Here is a 20,035-nt window from a genome sequence, read left to right on the forward strand (position 1 = left end):
TGCACAATGGTTCAAAATATATCATCAAACGCATGCATGCTGTGTTTGAGTAAGATGGCCTCGCTGTTTTGATTTCATCTAGTTGCTGAAATGATTTTACAGATGGAGCATTCAGAAGGAACAGTAATGCAAATAGGGGAACTCTCTCAAGGAATAAGCAACCTCACGGTATGTACTAAGCCATCCTTCAAAGACTCAAATGAGGCTGTATTGTTGATAGTGATATTAGGCCTGTGAATTCATATTCAGGGACATTACCAGAGCACCTCTGGGATCCCCATCAGAACTGCAGGTTCATCTGGGTCCCACTTTACTGGCTCATCAAGGCGACTAGTTATGTACAACTAGAGCTAGACCAGGGCCAGTGAAGGGTGGAGTAAGGCTGGAGGGCTGGCCTACCTCTAGCGCTTCATGCAATGCTATTTAAGTGTGATATGACAAAATAGCTGGCCCTGGAAGGCAGATATGAAGCACCCACTTTTGTGTGTAGAGTTTGCCCAGTTACACCTATTCTTCATACATCTGACATTATCAAAAGCGCAAGTCTCTTTGCTTGTAGCATGCATAAAGTGCACTACCCCATGCTAGAAATTTTCTTTCTGTGATTAAATTTGACTCAACACAGAGAACAGCTGTACAAATTACTTACAGTTGTCAGCTCCTGTTGTTTCTGCTTATGTTAGTAAGAGAGATTCTGTGTATGAAAACCTTGAATAAGCTATTCATAAATTATTCTCATCTAAGTTCCCTCTAAATCTATAATGTATCCGATTGCATATATGTTTGGCTTCTGTTACTTACTATGTACAATATTTTTATTTCCAGACTATGTTAAGCCAAGATCAGATGTTGAATGATGATAGATTTTTAACACCAGCGTTTGAGGAGTGGAGATGAAGATTCCATGTGACCAACACCACTAATAGCTCAGTTGTATTAGGAGATATGACTGATGCAGGCTGGGTGCTATATTTAAACAACTGTTGGTGTTTTTGCCACTGAAATATGTGACATTTTAAGTGCAGTTTTCAAAACACCCCCAATAGGGGTGAAAACCCCACAATCTAGGTACACATGCATTCAAAGGACCTATGCACCATTTTTAGGAACGGGGAAATTGAGGGCACGAAAAAATATTTGTAAAGCAGCGTGAGCCATTTACTGGTCAAGTGATCCATTTTCTATATTTTGTACTTTTAAGATTTGCTTATGGTGCAGATTATAGGAATTGCATTAGTTTTCCAAGGTGTCCCTTCTTAATGGTTAGTATAACTGATGCAATGATTTACTTTCAATACGGTATAATTTATGATACAGAAGAAATTATCCCTAGTATTACAAATGTGCTAATTACTTGACTACTTACACTGAAGCTACAAGTGCCATCTGTTGGGCACTAGAAACTACCAATAGTTGAAGAGATCATTCCTACTCTGTATGCAGTCTTTCTACTTTCATTCTATCTTGTTGTATTCTAAACAACTGTGATAAGAATTCTTAACTTCATTTACTTAACAAGGCTAAGCAGTGGAGTATAGAAGACTGATCCTGTAATGTCACAGTTAGTGGTTTCTACAACATTTCATCCTCCCACACCAGCATATCTGATAGTGGATGACCTAGAAGAGGATATGCTTTGCCTCAAGGATTTAAGTGTGCCACATCAACTCATACAATGAAAAAATATTTGCCTTAAATACATTGGAATTACATATACCACACTCTTCCAGTTCAGTTACAGTGAAGTGATTTCAAAGGAAATTATGGATAGCAAGCTTCCAGGTGTTGCTGTTTTTACTTTGGTCACCTGAAACCAAAATACTTTTCAGAAAATGTCTAGAAAATTTAATTATGAAGGAAGATGAAGGGACCAAACAGAATAGCACCAGGCCAGACTTATTTTCTCTATCTTCTGAACATCACTGTCCAGTATAGTACAGGAACTACACAAAGGGCTAACAATTATGATGGAATTTAGCAGGGGGTGGGGGTTAACATTACAAAATTTAAGGGAAAATGTCATGATAGGAAAACAGTACAACTACTAGCCTCTTGAAGCTTTGTTGATATCCTAAGCACAAGAAGCAGGCTTTTAATCACAGCTTCAAACCCCACAAAGCAGAACTTTATCTTACTAATGTATACTGAGGCTTTTTCTTTCTGTAGCAAAGTTAATTTTGAAAAGGCAATGACTTCTGATCCCCTAAAATCTCCATAGTTCTTTTTGGCATGAAATGTCTAAGTTTCCCTCTGATCAGGAGCAGTGTTAGATTAGTAAATACTCTGTCTAAAGGCTAATGTGGGAAAATTAAGTTTTCCATACTAGGGGAAAAGTTGTTCCTAGTTTAGAGCATCAGTATCTTCCACTTCTCTGTAACACTGGTGCTCTGTAATCATGATTCTTACACTACACATAACTGCTTTAGTTTCCTCTTCCCAATGAGTTTTCCTAGGGGCGGAACTTTCGGCTCTGGCCTGCTCTGAAAGTGATTTTAATAGCAAACAGCAACTCTGAACATTATCTTTTGTTTATTCTGCAATCTTTGCTAATCTGTCCTAAAGCCTCCAGTCTGCTGTATAGTGCCGCTCTGAACATCTAAACATCATTACGCAAGGGTACCATCTGCTGGTGACACAAAGTTTTGTTCACAAGAGACATTCCATTCTGTTACCATTCTAATAATGCAACCCTGACTGTTTTCTTCCTGCAACGACTCTGATCAACATTCAACTAGAAGACATTAATTGAATCACACTGTGAGAATCATAAAGTCCAAGCTGTCAACCTACCTTTCAGAATTATATAATAGGCCTTTGGATGCTTATCCAAGAGGAATACTTGAAGGTCCCTCCAGAAACTCTGCTCAACATTCAGCCAAAAGATGTTTATTTCAGACTGCTGGAGCTTTGAACATACTGATATTGTTATATAGTTCTGGATCTAGAACATTTGGTACCTTCAAAAACATCAAACTTTGCTGTACATATTTTTTACAAAGATGTCTGTTGAGACATAAGCATGCATACAAATGTTTCCACAGTTGTCTTATTTAAAACACAGATGGGAAAATAGCTGTTCAGCTAAAAAGTAAACTCCTTCTGAACAGAGTGTTTCAAGCACAACGATCAATGGTGGGCTTCAAAACTTTTATTAGGAATTGTCTCTCTGCTTTCGTATGAATATTTTGAATCTGAATAAGTTAAGACATGTATGAGAAATATGGATCAAATATATGTATTTATTTCCTAGCTTGTCTTCAATATTGTCCTAGATAGCTTAAGTGTATTACACACAAGTGTTTACAATTACAATACTGTCAAGAGTATGAATAATGGATGTCAGTTGAGCTGACTGGCCCTTAAAGGGTTAAAGTTGAGGGACTGGATGATGTACATCTACCTGCAATGATTTTATGTGGAGTTTATGGGGGGAAACAGTACCATACTTGTTTTTATCCTATGTACTACGTATGGGACTTGCATTGGCCATGAATCAAGACAACCACAAGTCTAGCAGAAGGCTGCATGCCAAAATGCTGCATACATAATAGGGTTCAGAGAAAAGCATCACAGTCATGCTGTGCTCAGTGCTAAGGTACGGTGGGAGTAGGTACGTGTGCAGAAATTAGAGCCCCCTTTTCCCTTATCACCCTATCCTTCGAAGATATACCCAGCTACATGCTTTCATACTTCTGCCATCTCCAACAACTGACCAGCAGTACGATGGGCTTTGCAGTTCTTTAAAATGGATTTTGTCCTCAATGCTGCATTCTGCTCCTCTAGCACCGTGGTAGCAACAGGTATCTTTGCTGTATCATCACAACAGATGGGGAAGATGGGAAATCTTTATTTTGAGACTACCTTCTGCCTTCGAGAAACCACTTGTATACCTTCGTTTTCTGAGATGAGCTTCCCTGGGGATATAGCTAAAATCATGTGAAAACTCAGGGGGTGGGAGGAATCTGAATTTGAAATGGCAATTGTGGAGGAAGCCAGAAGATTTCTACTTTTAGTTAACTGCAGGCATTGGTAATGGGTGGTGGGGAGGAAGCTGTTTATATAGACCTCAAATTCCAAACAGGATTATTTTGCTATGTAGCAATATAATTTACTACACAATAACCCTTCATGGATTCTCATTCTGCCTCTTAGGTCAAAACTTTTGCTACACAGAAGTAGCTAGCACTGAACGTTTGCTATACAGAAGCACTAAACTTTGGGATTAAGTAACACCAAACTTTTATTAAGGGGGATGCCCCACAAAAGGAGGGTTGTGGTGGTGATAAGGTATAACCTGAAACCACTGTTATGTGAAGTCATATAGGTTGAGTGGAGCTTGTTTCCAAAATGACCGAGTTATTACTAGCTTACAGTGCAATCCCAGGCATGTCTACTCAGAAGTAAGCTCAGTGGGACCTAGCCCCAGGTAAGTGTGTATAGGATTGTAGTCTTAGTGTCCAAAGCATAAACTTCTTTTATAATGAACATAGCATGCAACAGGGGAACCACATAGAACTGCAGAGCCTTATTTACCCAATCAATATAAAACATGGTATTAATATTCCATACTTTGACACAAAAGCTCTATATCTCCGGCATTTACTATCAGAATGGTACAACTTCAGGTTTAATAAGCAAAAGTGCTCTCTTTAGCGTACCCTAGTTTTTCAAGATTAGGCTGACAGGCAAATTGAATCATAGGTGGAGGTCCACACATCAGAATCAGAGTATCATTGCCAGGGGAAGGGAGATGTTCCTTTATCATGTCAGCAGTAACAAAACCAGAACTATATTTCCATCCTGAAATTAAAATGATAAATATCAGAAAGCGACAGGGCTATGCATTCAAATTAATTACCTAATACTATCTTCTCACTTTCATAAAAGATCAGCTACATACCATGTTATATACACATAGAGGGCTGTATCATGGAGCTTTCTGATTTCGAATGGCTCCTCCATTCAGTTCAATGAAAGGGCATTTTCATATATGGAGCTGCCTCTTCTGTTGAGTTGAATGAGTAAGACCATGCATGGATGAACTTCATCTTGGGGCCTCAAACCTCATACGGGGAAGGATAGCTTTTATACCAATAGGAAAATACATTGATGGACCAAACTAGAACCCTCTTAAGCCCCTACCGAATCTTGCAAACAACATGGTCACCTGAGTGTATAAATCACTACCGCTTACATTTAATATGTAGGCTCTTCATCTTCAGTCAAGAAAAAGTTCAGTATCCAATACACTGTACATTGAAATACCGCTTTCTGCCCTCCCTGCATCCTCAAAAATAAGCCACATACATGTGGTTAATCCTGATGGCAGGTGTTCCTTTCCCCATTACCTCAAAAGAAAATGCTAACCAAATGAAATCTGTATGTTACCCCTACATAACTTTTATATGAAGTCTTAACACCTGTTGCTTTGGCCTTATTAGTGAAATTAGATTTTGCTTTGGAAGGGCCCTTGCAATGCATCAGCAATTGCAATCGCATGGATCAGAAAAAGTAAATTCAAATACCCAAACATTTACAGAAGCAATCTTAGTTCACAAGTTTGAAAAGCTTGCTTAGAAGTGCTCTGTCATCGCAGTGTAAATTTATGACCAACTACAGTAGAATTGTGCACTGATAGAACTATGCTCAGATTATCTGCATACAAGGAAGAGAACTCCTTCAGCCTTGTAAGCCTTAGTACCTTACCTTGAGGTGGTCTGTCCAAAGTATACCACCACTGAAACTGGTCCGGGTGATTTGCAGCTACATCTTCAAGCTCTGTTCTCAATAATATATCTTCTTCTGTCTATCAAGAGAAAATCAGTTAAATAGTCATACAGCTCAGCATACAGAATGAACTGTTACTATTATTAGTTGTTTATCCCCTTCAAATGTTATCCAGCATGGCTTTCTAGCTTCACTGGCTCCTCCCCATTCTACCTTATGAGCTCTATAAACGTCTTGGTGCTCAACATGCCAATTAAAAGATAAGCACTTAAACTGAAATTCTAAGCAACCTTAAGCAATAAGTTCAGCTCACTTCACTGAAAGCATCGTTAACATTAGGATGTTAACCATTCCATGGAACCATTATTGTCAGCACTAGGCATTTCACATATGTGGTACAATGTCTTTCCCTACTCTAGCTCTAACAATTAAACCTGCAATTCAGCACTGAATTGTTATTTCCACGCAAGCAGGGAGCAACACCATAAGATGGATCAGTTAGCTCATGAAGGTAAAGATCGCTACCATGCTGGTGAGCACAGTGTTTTAATATCATCCACCCTAGCCCAAATTCTACAAGCTCTTTTGTGCTTAAACACATCAAGACGAGTTTTTGTTCTCTTTTCCTGAACAGTTGTTCCACTATAATGCATCAGAAGTTGGTTGGCCCTCTTACATACAGATGTTTCAGAAGTCATGATGCAGGATGCTTATCATCATCATCATCATCATCATCATTTCTATACCACCCCATAGCCAAAGCTCTCTGGGTGATTTACAACAATATTGTGGTCTTAAGCTTTCATATTTTTATATTTTGTTATGCTACACTCTGTGGTTTTAATTTTTGTGAACCGCTCAGAGAGCTTTGGCTATTGGGCAGCGTAGAAATGAAATAATAAATTAATAAATAAGAGTGCAAGAAGCCCTACTGTGGTTATAGCACTTATCATATGTATTTTTCCAGAGCACAGCCTCTGATGGTAGATATGCACAACCATTTACCAAGCAGTAACTTACCATGTTGTACATGTAAACAGTCAATGATTTGGTTGCCTCTGTGGATAAAGCCAACCATTTTATTAGAACTTCTACCATATCTCTCTGTCTGATATGTGGAGAAATCCTCCTTATCAGTTGGCAAAGAAGACCAAGCTACTCTGGGAAGATCTTACCCCAGAGGACTTTGGTTACGTAGGTTCTCAATATCCTCCTGCCAAATGATAAGGAGGATTTCAGCACACATACTACTGCATACTTGCACCTGACTTACGTTTAAAGGTTATTTGCATTCCCACCTACCTCTATCAAATGCTGAGTCTCATAAGGAAACAAGAGTATCCCACACTCCCACCCCGAACACACACACACACGCACACACACTGGAAAATAACCTGGAGCCAAAGTGTACACCTGGGAGGCACCTAGAATACCAGTAATGCATAGTGGTCAAGAGGCCTTGCTTATAACTAAGTATTACCATCATTTTTTTTATTTTCCCTACCCCTTTGAAAATGGTTGCACTGGTGTTCAAATTTGAAATGTATCCTGAACAGTACAAAGCTGTGTTCATTCTTCTTCAACAACATACATAATTTCAAATGGGCAAACTAGACCAAAGGTCGCTCTCTTCACTTGGCCAGTTAAGTTAAAAGGAGAGTCTGTGTACCAGGCACAACAAGAGGAACGGGTGTGACTCATCTGATGCACCATCGGGAGCTCTTTCAGGCCTGTAGGCACCAATGGGCCTGAAGCTATAAATGTCTTATCTCATTGCCCAAAACGTAAAGTAAATGCCTATCAGAGGCATTTGGACAATGGGACTAGGTTTCAACTCTCCCCTATAGCTCTTCCCCATGCATATATATTTTCATATATAATATGAAATCCCCTCTTTCAGCTCCCCACACTCCTCTTCACTGACAGGAAATCTGCCATGTCAACTCTTTCTTCTTCCTTCTCCCCCACCAAATATCTGACCTACCTTGGCCTGGGCCTTAAAATCCACCTCACCCTTTTCTTATGTACTGAAACCTCAGCCCACCTCCCCTCCAGTTTTCTACTACTAAAGACAAGCACCCTGATCCAACGGAGCATGCAGAGAACTCTTTTTAACAAAGCAAAAATCCTGCCAACCAGTTGTATGGCAGGGGAAGGGGGGCTGATTTTAGTCCCCCACTCCTGAATTGCCGTTACTCAAGATTTTAAAGTTTTTTCAAAGGGCTCTGTGCACTCATATCTGTCTATTGCACTGGAGAGGGTAACCACACACTGAGGCATGTGGCCATGTTCTTTTAGATTCATATTATGCCATCTCCAGGCATCGCTGGGAGTTTGCATGTGTACACCAATTTAAGCTTATGCTCCTTATGTGCAATTTCTAACAAATTTCCTCAATTGTCATGGAGCGTGTTGGCTCATTCTCTCATATATGAACTAATGCAGTAAAATATCAAAGCATCAATTCCTTACATGTGGTCTGTTCACTGAGATGGTAGTGTTCATGGTGGATCTGTTCCTTGATCCTAGCCAGTGTTCCAGACCATCCTGAGCTAATGCACGTTAGTCCATCCTAGCTTTATACTAGTCTCCAGCCAGGAATGGGGGGGGGGGGGATTGCTTCTTTTACACATACCCGTATTTCCCCGCTAAGATACTTGAGGTTCTAATCTAAACAAACTCAAGACAGTGTTGCAAATCCTGACACAGTTTACCTGCATCATTCGGACCTCTATTAATTCGACCATGGCTCAGGCTTGGTTTCCCAAACGCGAAAGGCCTGCTACATTGGTCAGCCCAGGATTTATCCTACGTTATGGAAAGACATGCAAGCTGCTTCTCTGTCTCTCTCTAACCAACGTTCACATTGTTGCTAGTCTAGTCGCAATTTTAGAGTCCACTGCGAAAACAGCTGGTCAAAATCCTTCCTGTGGCCCATGGAGAAGAAGAGCAAGTAAACCAGAAAAGTCTACCCACCTGATTAGCAAAAAGGAGGTAGCACTTTGTGTTGTCAGTGGGGTCATTTGTGATGTGACGGATCAGCTGAAGCATTGGAGTAATCCCTATCAAAATCAAAGCCAAAGGCCAAAATTAAATACATTTTTCTATTCCCACTAGCATAAATATTTAACACAGCCTTCACCTATATTACCCCAGTTTTTATGTTTGACTAGCTAAAAGTGTGTGCAAAAAAACTACAAAGCAGTAACCCTTAACGATTACCCTACATTTTTAATATTCAGTATAGCTAAACTAACTCCCCAGAACAAATTTTGAAAATAGCTAAGGTGACACAAGCAGTCTCTGTCACATAACCAGGCCTAGAGCCACACTGAAATGGATCTAAATAATCTGCCTTATCCAGGAACACCTGGAGCTGAGATGCCACCACAGACTCCAACACCTTGCCCAAGAACGGAATATTAGAAACTGGCTGGAAATTATCCAGTCCAGTGGGGTTCAGGGAGGGGTTGTTTTTCAAAACAAAGATCTCGCTGCATTCTTTAAAGATCAAATCAAACTCTGCTGTAAAGAGGTGTCCACCACTCCCCTTACCCACTTAGCCAGTCCTCCACTCCCCAGCCACTTTGAGAAACCAGGAAGCTCCTGACTTTATGATTAAAATATCTATTTTACCAGGTAGCTACTCCTCCTTGTTCTCTAACTGAGACACACTATCAGCACAAGGAAAATAGACTACCTGTTCCCCCAGCTATCATTCCAAGGTGTTTTGCAAACTTTGTTCTTGCTGCAGACTTCTTATCCGGCTTGATAGAAAAAGTACCTGCGTGAATGTGAAATTACAGTTGTCAATGCAAATTGAAGATTGAATCTATAACCATTACAAATAGCATTTAATCACTGTAGCATGCAACACTGCACATTAAACCTGCAATACTATGACAATTTACCAGGGATGAAGTCTGTTGAACTCACGAGGTCTTACTTCCACGTTATCAGAAATGGGCAAGCAGAATTCGGCTTGCACAGCCAAATTGCTGGCTCCTCCGTCCACTATCCCCACTGGCCCTGTGCTCCCCCAAAGCTGTTCCAAAGTATCGATGGACCCTCTGGAGAGCATGGGATGGGGCACAGTGGGCTGCAGAGGTGTTACAACTAACTGGGATTATGGGGTGAGAGAGCCTGAGGCACAAAATCAAAATGCCATTTTTAAAATGCCTTTATGTATATAGAATGCACTCCAACTTGATCTATTCACACTTATTTCATTCAGATAGTTACCTATGTTGGAGCAATGGAGCCTGGTAGCCAGCCAGGTCGTATACTCAGAAGCAGGAGGTGTGCTGTGAGCAGCTGCTTGGTGTTCAAGTCTTCCTCAGAGTTCTGGTGACATCTAAAAATACTCTTTCTCCCAAGTCTTTGCACTTTGATGTGGAAAAACGCTGTCTTTTAACTACATGTCCTGGTTGTACATTAATTGGGCTCTTGATGCTAAAGGACATCACCTTTCCCTCAGAAGCCTCGAGCACTACTTTACCTGTTAGCAATGTATCTGAATTATATGACGTTTGCCTCAGGTTTGGGGATTATCTTTGTCCGTTGCTTTCCCCTTCCAAACTCCACTGATAACGGCATTTTGTTGTTCACATTCTCAGTCAGCTTTGCACATACACCCACCTGTTTTTCCTAGTTCTGCCTTTTCCTTCTGGTAACTTTGCCCATTTTTATTTAGTAACTTTTGTCCATTTAAACCTCAGGAACCCTTTCACCGAGAAAAGGTTGGCCATTATGTGATCTTACATGACAGAGGGATAGAGAAGTTGGGAGAATTCAGTGGGGCTGCCCTGAAGAAACAGAAGTGGATTTCTGCTTATGAAGTGGATTTATGCTTTAGAGACCTCTGAATCCAAACCATTCGATCCAAACCACTGGATAGATGGTTCATCATAGCTGGTGACAGCAAGAGTAAGACAATATGATCGTCTAGATTACAACCCACTACTAAACTCATGTTGCCTATATTGTTTGTATGAATTTCTCTTAAGGAATTCAAGATCATAGACTAACTACCCTTTAACAAATTGCCTATGTTGCACTACCTTTTCTACGTGTACAGCAGGGGGAGGCAACCTTTTAGGGCCATGGCCACATCTGACAATTTGAGAAACTGTCCTGGGCACTACCACAAAATGACTGCCATGGAAGGCATGACAAAGGACAAGTCACCTGCCCAAAAGACTGATACAAGGCAGAGGTGGGAGTATGATCCCCAACACACTAAGTCATTCCTTTGAACATACAGTTTTCAGCACCAACAGAACCGTATTTTGCAGCAATCCCAGCTGCCGGTAAGAAAATACATTAATGGTTAAAAAAATAAGTGGGAATAAGTAAAATAAAATAAAAAATAAGTAGGGCACCAAGAAGTGTCCGGGGTTACATTGCCAAACCCTGATCTACAGCAACAAAAATGCAGTGGAAAACTATGTAATTAAGGCAAATCTATACACGCTTACTTGGGAGGAAGCTTCACTGAACATAGTTACTTACTGTTGTATTAACATGCAGAGGACTATCCATTAAGAAATAGATGGACTTGAAGATGGCAATGACCCTAAAAGGCTTCAGATGCATGCCAGTTTCCACTGGGACTCTTCCTTTCTATGCCACCCAATATGCCTGTGGACAGAAGATCCTGGAGCCACCCCACTCCAACTGAGATGCTGCCACTTATCTCTTCCTCCTCACCCAGCCCCCACATCTTCCATTCTGTTCATCATTCGCCCTCTTTCTCTCCCCCCATCCCCACGTCTCAAGAGCATCATCACAGCTCAGGCTCCACAAAATCTTGTTGATTTCCTCTACTCAAAATGCTAATACATTACATCACCATCTCTTGAACCAATCAGGACCATCGGACAATAGCAGATGTAAAAGTGTCCCAAATGCAAGTATTGTACCTCCATCACTACATCCTCTATTTTAAACATCTGGATTCTTTGACATTATAGTACCTGACCCCTTGTATACCAGAAGCCCGTTTGGTCCTCTGAAGTCAATGGTATCGCCAATCTTCATGCTGTCTAAATACTGGGACATCTTTCCACCCTCTGGAAACTTGGGGTGAACATTTTTGTAGTAAACCTGGGGGGAAGCACAACAATAGTCGTAGTGATTGTAGCCCTTAGTTTTGGGCAACAGCGCTATACAATGAAACGGAACGGAACAAAGGACAAAGGACTTCACAATGGTCTACCACTGGTCACATGCTGGCTGAGGACCATGGTGGTCCAACATATCCAGAGGGTGCCAGGTTTGGGAAGGCTGGCCTATCGTGACACAAAACATGAACTAGGACCCAGAAAAACACCTCGTTCAAGGAACAGACCACCACACTGCCTTCACCACCTGCTTTTATTTGCCCTACTAGGTCATGCTTTAGGCTCTCAAGCTCTAAACGTTTAAACCTTGCCTAGTCTCTAGATATGCTTTTGGTCCCGGAGCAATAGAGTGGGGCACCTTCTGCAACTTCCCCTCCAGTTAACTGGAAAAGATGCCTTGTCGCCTTCCATTACCAAGTGTTACAGGACTTCATCCATACACAACAAGATGCTCACAAGCCAGTGACCTTTCTATAAAGCCATTTCTTTAGCAGGGTTGCCTATGTGGGTATAGGTTTGCAGCCCAAGTATTGCCAATATGAAGAGGAAAACCTGTCGGAGTGACAGATAAGGTTGGCCGGGAAGAAGTTGTAATTTATCCAACTCAGGGAGTTTCTTCCTACAGATATTACTGAAGCAGCAGAGGGTTTAGCCATATGGAAGAGGCCTCCATGCCCAAACGAGGTGTTTTATAGCAAAGGAAAAGAACCAGCTGTTTCTGTACTTCATTTGCTATTATCAATATGTCAGTGGAGACTGGTGATTCCGATGCCAGTGTGGCGATCAATCCACTCCAGATTTCAGCCAGAACCAGTCAGAACTCTGAAGGAGCACCTTGGATAACTCCTTTAGAGTTCTGACTGGTTCTGCCTGAAACCCAGAGCGGATTCACCATCCCAATGACATCGGAGCCACCAGCCTCCACTGCATTACGTAAAAGGGGATTGGAAAGATTGAAGTAAAAACAATAAAGTTTATTCTTTGCATAAAGAAGCACATTTCACATGAAGCTACACACTTGATCAAGAAAACTATCGGACCAATACAGGGACCTGTGGGTGCCATCTGAGATATACCATTACATTCTCCCTTGAGGACAATGAATCCTGCAGAACCAAGTAATATAATCAGTACCAGGGTACAGTAATGGATAGGCTGAGGGTGAACAGAATGAGTCAATCCGGACAAGATGGAGATACACCTGGTTGGTAGTTCATCCAGCTGGGTGAATGGTGTTCAGGCAGTTCTAGATGGGGGGGGGCACAATCCCCCTAAAGCACCCTTTCCCAACCTGGTGCCTTCTAGGTGTTTTGGTCTTCAGCTCCCATCAGCCTCAGCCAGCATGGCCAATGGTCAAGAAGGCTGGGGGAGTTGTAGCCCAAAATTACTGGAGGGTACCAGGTTGGTGAAGGCTTTCCTAAATTATCAGATTCACAGTCTGGTGGTGCTTCTTGGCCCAGCATTGTCATTAGATGCTCAAGTGACTTCTGTGACTCAAAGCACCTTTCATAAGCTTCAGCTGAAAAGCCAGCTGTGGCCTTACTTGAACAGAGATCGCTTAGCTACAATTACCCACACTCTGGCAAGCTCCCTCTTAGATTACTGCAATGCATTGTACGTTGAGATGCCTTTAAAAGTGGTTTGGAAACTGTAGTTGGCCACAAAATTATTAAATGGCACTGGCTGTTTTGACTATATTACACCTTCTGCTTTGTCTGCTGTACTGGCTTACAGTCCATTTCTGGGACCAATTTAAAGTGCTGGTTTTAAACATTAAAGGTCCAAATGGCTTGGGACCAAGTTACCTGAAAGACCGCCCTCTCGCATATCTTCCTATCTGAACCTTAAGATGATCTTCAGAGGCCCTAATCCAAGTTCCCCCACCAAATGAAGTGGTGTGTGTAGCCACCAGGAAGAGGGCCTTTTCAATGGTGGCACCCTGCTTATGGAACAGCCTCCCCACGGAACTTTGCCTATAGCCATCTTTGTAGTCTTTTCAGTGCCAGGTGAAGACCTCTTAATTCACATTTTAAATAACTTACATCATCTCATTTGATCTTTCAGTTTATAATCCCTGTTTTATTTATGCATTAGTTTTCATTGTTATAGATTGTATTTTAAAGTTGTATTTGTTTTGTGAGCCATGAAGAGAATTTGTGCTATAGGAAGGCTATATAAATATAGTTCACAGAATGAATAAATAAAATAAAATCAACGCCCAAAGAGGTGGAGCCATTCTCAAAAGCACCTGCTAGACTTCTTCAATTTTGAATTAAATTGTCCAATAAACTGGGAGTGGTGTTTAATTTTCACTGCCCACAAAGGCAAGTCTCCTTGTGTTGACAAAGCTAGTATAACAAAGAAAGCTATTAAGAAACAGATTTTCCATCATTCACTCACTGATCTTTTCTCTCATACTAGCTCAATAGTTTCCAAAACACACATATACCGTAGCATACCTCTCCAGTCACAAATTCATAAAAAAAATTCAATTTTTGAAAGTAAATTACACCTTTTTCATTTTGACCATATCAGTATATTAGTCCTCTACTTTGTATCTAAGCACAGTGTTGGATGCATGTTTAGATGAGGAACGTAAGAATTAAAATAAGCAAATTAATTTACCTGCATTAAAACAACTTAAACATACCTTTATAATTAAATCAACGTAGCCTTTCACTTCATCACTAGAAACTGGAGTGTAGGCCCGGATCACAAGGTTACCAGCAACTCTGGCAGAGAGATAAACGTGTTGGCCTAGAGAAAAATAGTCAATTTTCTGTTTCATAGTGTATTATGGTATTAAACAAGCAAAGCAGACAACATGGAACTCCTTTCTTTTGTATACAGGTTGCTTCCAGACAGAGAGCTCTTGGTGCTACCAAAGAAAAAACTTTTTGCAGCTAAGCTATCTTTCCCTCCTTAATGGATTTTCTGTGATAAGAAAAAAGATGGAAGAAGCCACGGAAAAATGCTAGACAGTTACAAATGGAAGATGACATCTGGACCTCCAGTAAAATTCCACGAATGAGGAATTTTATGCTCTCATGTACAATAATGCCTCATGTGGCAGCTTCTAGTTAAGTTTCCTCAAAATGTCAGCATTCATTTGCAATTTTTGAAAAAGAGAAGATTATCGCAGTGGTGAAGATAGCCTGAAAACTGGAGGGCATCAATTCCAAGAAGCTGAGAAATAAGGAGATAACACAAAGAATCCCACATTATGGGTTGGACTCAGATTTAGGCACCTGCAACTGGGCTGGTGGAAATGGACTTCCTTGGTCCCCTCCTCCCCATGGCAGCTCCTCCAGCCCACTGGATGGGTGTGAATAGGGCTCTACTTATCTCTCCATGTGCCCCAAACTGACCCAGCCCTGCCATGAAGCATTCAAACGATCACTTTGCTACTCCTGTATCAACGCATATTGAAGACACTGCATACCATGGGTTCCATACCATGGCTTTCAGGATCGTGAATCAGCCCTTCATTATATCCAAACCACTGTTGGCATACTTTAGTCAGATGATCTTCCAATACAGCTTATAATGCTGACCTATCCCCCGCCTACCTTTATAGACTGTGTTACTTATTCTTCAGCTTCTCAACACCAAAACAGTTAATGGTTTTGTTAAAGAAAAAAGAATAATAATCTTTTAGATGGACTTTATTTGAATCCTGCTGTTCCATCCAAAGGCTTCCCAGAGGGGTTCAGAAGTCAAAACGTTAAAAACACACACATCGCCAATACACTAAATAACTATAAAAGCAAAACAATAAAAGCAAAACCTTAACCAAAATATTATTTTTTAAAAGCTTCTAAAAGCACCTAAAAAGCATGGGCAAATAAAAAGGTATTCTCCTGGCACTGAAAAGATAACAGCTTCAGTGCCAGGGAAGCTTCACTAGAAAGGCATTTGAGACATGTGGGGGCACCACCAGAAAGACTATGTCAGGAATCAATCACAAAGTAACACACAGCCATGCTTACCTACAGGTAAGCCCAATTTATGTTCTAATGATGGAAGCCCAAACCGAAATCTCCTGGTATCGTGGCTGATCTCCTGTTAAAACACAAGAAGGTGGAGAATTTAGTGTTATGCTAAAAACATAACAAAGCATCCCAAGGAAGACGTAGACTTTTCTCAAAGTCTTATTAAGATGCTCAGCCTATCCATGATGACCGGCCTTCCCAGGTGCACGTTTTCATAGTGTACAACGCAGGTTCTGTTGGCCCCCACCCCTGCTACTCCCAGAACCCCACCCACCCAGTGGTTTTTTTAAAGGAAAAAGTGGGGCCTGTAGCACTACAAAGTGCCCAAAAGGACAAATTTCGCTTGTTTGCACTGTTCATGGAGAAGGTATATGGCTAATTCAGAGGTAACAGGGAAGAAATAGTACATTAGTGGTTCTCAGACTTTCAGGTGGGCTCTTCGGGAGTGTGGAAGGGGGAAATGCAAAACTCCTGAAAGGGCAGAGGATTTGCAGCAAACAGGGATATCAAAACAGCTGTTCCAGCCACACAAAAGCAGAGAACATACGACAGACTTTGAACACAAGCAGCTCCTCCTGACTTCTTCCTTGGTGGCTGCTTTTAGGAGGGAGTCTGAAATGACCTGCTGTCATTTTCTTCTAATCGTCTACCAGGTTAGCATACCAATCCACAGATTCTTATGAACCCAGCAGCAGGCTACAGATCTGCAGCTGCGTGGGAGGATTCTCAGTACTCACCTGTAGTAATGGCTGCTGCAGACTGGGGAGATCAAAGGGGAGATGGTATTAAGAATGGGGCCAGAGTTCAAAAACATTGAGAAACACTCAATGGTACAAATTAGATCAGCCTTCCCAAGCCTGGGGCCCTCCATATGCTTTGAACGACAACTCCCAGCATTCCTGGCCATTGGCCATGCTGGCTGGGGCTGATGGGAGTTGAAGTCTAAAACATTTGGAGGGCACCAGGTTGGGGAAGGCTGAGCTGGATTGTCAAGAGGTATCTAGTCAGTTTCTACTGTAAAATATGAAAGCAGCTCTTACTAACTTACTCAGCATCATGCAATAACCTGGCAGCTGGATAATTTGGCACAATTACAGGCTTATGGCATGGGAAAAGTGTATCAGAGCCAATTTCACATGAGCCAATTTCACATAATTCAGCTGCAAACCTCAGAGAGGATCTGTAGCTCAGCAGCAGAGCACATGGTATGCATTGCAGAGGTTCCAAGTTCAATCCCTGGTACTGCCACTTGAAAGGATCTCAGCCTGGAAAGCTGGTGCCAGTCAGAAATGGTGATACTGGGCTGGATGGTCCAATGGTCTGACTCAGTATACAGCAGTTTCCTCAGTTCAAACCATATAAGAACAAACAGCTCACCCCTCTCTCTATCAAATGCAATGGATACTTGACGTTTGGATCTTGTAAGGTAACTGGACCTTTCTTCACTGGAGATCCCATTGCTTTAAAAAGGAGCAAGAGGGCAGATGCTACAACCACCAGCCCAGCAATCAACACAGAGATATCCTGGAGCAAGAAACACACGAACATACAAAAAGAATTAAAACAACTTTGTATGTGCTACAGCTGTAAGACTCTGCTACAAAGGTGTGTAGCTTACGATCACATTTCTATAGCACTTTTCAGTGGAGAAGAATGTGTTTTACATAATTATCTCATGCCCCCAATAATACTACGGTGTAGAATAACCCTAAGAGAGGCTTGTCCAAAGCATACTTTGCGTCACAGGGCTAAGCAAGAATTTGAGCCTTGAATTTATCAAGGGCAATTGTGGGAAGGGGAGAATACAATCTTAGCAGACCCATTCTAACCCCAAAGCTGCCTCTCCCATACGAAGCACTCTGGGATAATCAGTCTAAAACCCCTCCTTTCTTATATTCACACAACCACTTACATGGCTTAGAATATGGGTTTCCGGCTTTTCAACTGGCCATGAGTAGACATGCTGACATTAATGTTTATATCCATACTGCAAAAAGCACCAGTTGCTGATTACTGTGCATCAATAGGCAGATAAAGACACAAGAGCAAGGCTAGCAATTCTTTGTTCTGGTACATTGGCAACACTAGTTAGAATCCCTATGAACATGCACGGAAGCAATGGAATTAATCTACTCTTTAATCACTCCTGTACAACCTGGTTTGTGAGTGAGAGAGAGAGAGAGAGAGTAAGAGAGTTAATTTGTTGGTTGTAATGAGATGTTGAAGAGGTAACCAATTTGTAGCAAGATTTTGGTGCACACCCTCAGCTTAGTCTTTCTGGTGCCCTCCAGATGTTTTCGACTACAACTCCCAGCATTCCTGACCATTGGCCATGCTGGCTGAGGGTGATGGGGGCTGAAGTCCAAAACATGCGGAGGAAGGCTGTCCTAAAGTCTATCAGAACCCACTGAAACTCGCGTTTCAAACTCGCCCCCTCCCCAAATCCATCCCCACGGGCTACCATTCACAGAGCGAGACCGAGAGAGAATGTAAAGGCCGGCGAGTGTTCTTCTCCCCCTCACGCCATAGCAACTTTGTTCGTCTTTTCAGGTGCCGCGAGACTCTCGGTTGCTTCTCCGGCTGGGCAGCCGGGAGCGGCTCCGAGCTGCCCTCGTTCCAGAGGCGGGCAGCAGCCTCTCTATCCCGCTTGCTCGTCGCGCCCGAGCCCAGCGGCCCGCTCGCGGGCTGGCTCACCAAACTGGGATCCATCGTGCGCGGCGGCAATCCTCCCACAGGCAGGAAGAGGCCCCCGGAGCACGTCGGGGCCGCCTCACCGGTCTGCCCGCCCCAGTCCGCTCCTTTCCCGCAGCCGCTCGCTCCCTTCCCCCAAGCGAACACCTCTCCCGCCCACGAGGGCGAAGGGCGCTTCTCCGGAGTTGCGCGCCCCCTCGCTGGCGAAACCAGCCGCGTTGGAGCCTGGCCCGCAGGGCAAATCCGCCTCCTCCTCGCCGACCCTGCGGAGCTACGGCTGTTCCCAAACACCCACGCCCTCGGGAGGGAAGCGCATTGGGGAGGCGGGAGGCGTGTGGGGCAGCGGGGCGAGGCGAGGCCTCTCCTCTCTGCAGGGGCTCGCCGGGGTTTCCCTTCAGCAGCGGCGCTTTGGGTTAGGAGGACGGGGTGATGTCCACACGGGCGTACTTTAAGGCCCAATCTTACGCCTGCTTATCCAGAAAAATGGCCAACAACTCCCAGGATGGCTAGCTGGGGCATGCTGGGAGTTGCAGGCATTTTTCTGGATAAACAGGCGTAAGATTGCGCCCTGAAACACTGGACTACTTGGGAACTAGCCAAATGGCCCAAGATTAGGGGAGGGGCTGTGGTTCAGCAGTAGTGCACATGCCTTGCATGCAGAAGGCCGCGGGTTCGATCCCCGGCATCTCCAGGTGGGGCTAGGAAAGAGTCCTGCCTGAAACCCTGGAGCGCCGTTGCTGCCAGTCAGTGTTGGCAGTACTGAACTGACTCCGTATCAGGCGGCTTCCTATGTTCCTATCTAGGAAGCAGAAAATCTAGGCAACCACCCAGGGTGGGGCAGATGTGATGTTGGGAGCCCTGCTGTTTCTCCCTACAAGGACCCATGCATGTGTGGGGCTCTGGTGTTCAGTGAGTCAGGGCAGGATCCAGCAGTAAGCACAAGAGCTAAGGTGGGGGGCTTTGTTTTGTAGATCAAGTTGCCCTAGTTGTCCATCTACCCACTCCCAGCACTCTGTGGCCATCAGCCAAAGTGAGTCGGTGAGGCCCATGGAGGGAACCAAAGTCTCAGTGGACCAGATGGGGAACTTCTGCAACCAGGAGGTTCCCCATCCCCAGAGTGAGAAGACGTCCTGTATTAGAGGACGAAAATAGCTAAAACAATGCTATTGTTTTTATGCTATGGAGCAGCTTTCCCCAACCTAGTGTCCTACAGATGTTTTAGACTTCAGTTCCCATTAGCCCCAGCCAGTATGGCCAATGGTCAGGAATTCTGGGAGTTTTTGTCCAAAACAACATCTGGAGGGCACTAGATTTCACTGCTATGAACAGTGAAAGTTTTATTAAAAAAATATGTAACAAAACATATTCTAATGTTATGAGATAATATATCTTTAAATAATATTGGGACTGAGAGTTCCAAATAGGAATAGGTTAGGCAGTTGGAGTTTGATGTATTGAGTAACCACAATACCTTAACAGGGAGGGAAAATATAGCAGCCTTCC

At 42.8% G+C, this 20,035-nt stretch overlaps 2 protein-coding genes across 7 annotated transcripts in view; one reads left to right on the forward strand and one right to left on the reverse strand.

Annotated features, from left to right (window-relative positions):
• PPFIBP2 (PPFIB scaffold protein 2) overlaps positions 1-3,248 on the forward strand; it is a 163,764-nt gene extending 160,516 nt beyond the window's left edge. The window contains exons 29-30 of the mRNA XM_084853454.1: positions 103-168; positions 826-3,248. Coding sequence (XP_084709580.1) covers positions 103-168; positions 826-897 — 138 coding nt within the window. The 3' untranslated portion in view covers positions 898-3,248. The remainder of the gene's footprint in view (positions 1-102; positions 169-825) is intronic.
• Positions 2,859-19,030, reverse strand: CYB5R2 (cytochrome b5 reductase 2). Of its 6 annotated transcripts, none has more exons than XM_084853562.1 (9): positions 18,980-19,030; positions 17,219-17,365; positions 15,839-15,911; positions 14,500-14,606; positions 11,703-11,832; positions 9,428-9,511; positions 8,704-8,789; positions 5,707-5,806; positions 2,859-4,800 (listed from the first exon to the last, which is right to left on the reverse strand). In XM_084853562.1, the coding sequence occupies exons 2-9, from the start codon at positions 17,297-17,299 to the stop codon at positions 4,628-4,630; spliced, it is 834 nt and encodes a 277-aa protein (XP_084709688.1). In that variant the 5' UTR covers positions 17,300-17,365; positions 18,980-19,030; the 3' UTR covers positions 2,859-4,627. The 6 variants fall into 6 exon arrangements, with proteins under 6 accessions (XP_084709688.1, XP_084709679.1, XP_084709648.1 ...); XM_084853553.1 differs by lacking the exon at positions 18,980-19,030 and adding an exon at positions 18,680-18,817; XM_084853522.1 differs by lacking the exon at positions 18,980-19,030 and adding an exon at positions 18,536-18,817.
• Positions 19,031-20,035: the final 1,005 nt, after the last annotated feature.

This window comes from Heloderma suspectum, chromosome 1, assembly GCF_057233095.1.
Source record: "Heloderma suspectum isolate Gila_16-S chromosome 1, 16-S_ref, whole genome shotgun sequence".
NCBI classification, from domain to species: domain Eukaryota; kingdom Metazoa; phylum Chordata; class Lepidosauria; order Squamata; family Helodermatidae; genus Heloderma; species Heloderma suspectum.

What these genes read in the sequence shown, in the direction of transcription:
- CYB5R2 (XM_084853522.1), bottom strand. An exon ending in ACGTTGATTTAATTATAAAG is followed by an intron (nt 11,833 to 14,499) that starts GTATGTTTAAGT and finishes GCTTCCCCCCAG; the next exon opens with GTTTACTACAAAAATGTTCA. An exon ending in AATGATAGCTGGGGGAACAG is followed by an intron (nt 8,790 to 9,427) that starts GTAGTCTATTTT and finishes TGATTTTGATAG; the next exon opens with GGATTACTCCAATGCTTCAG.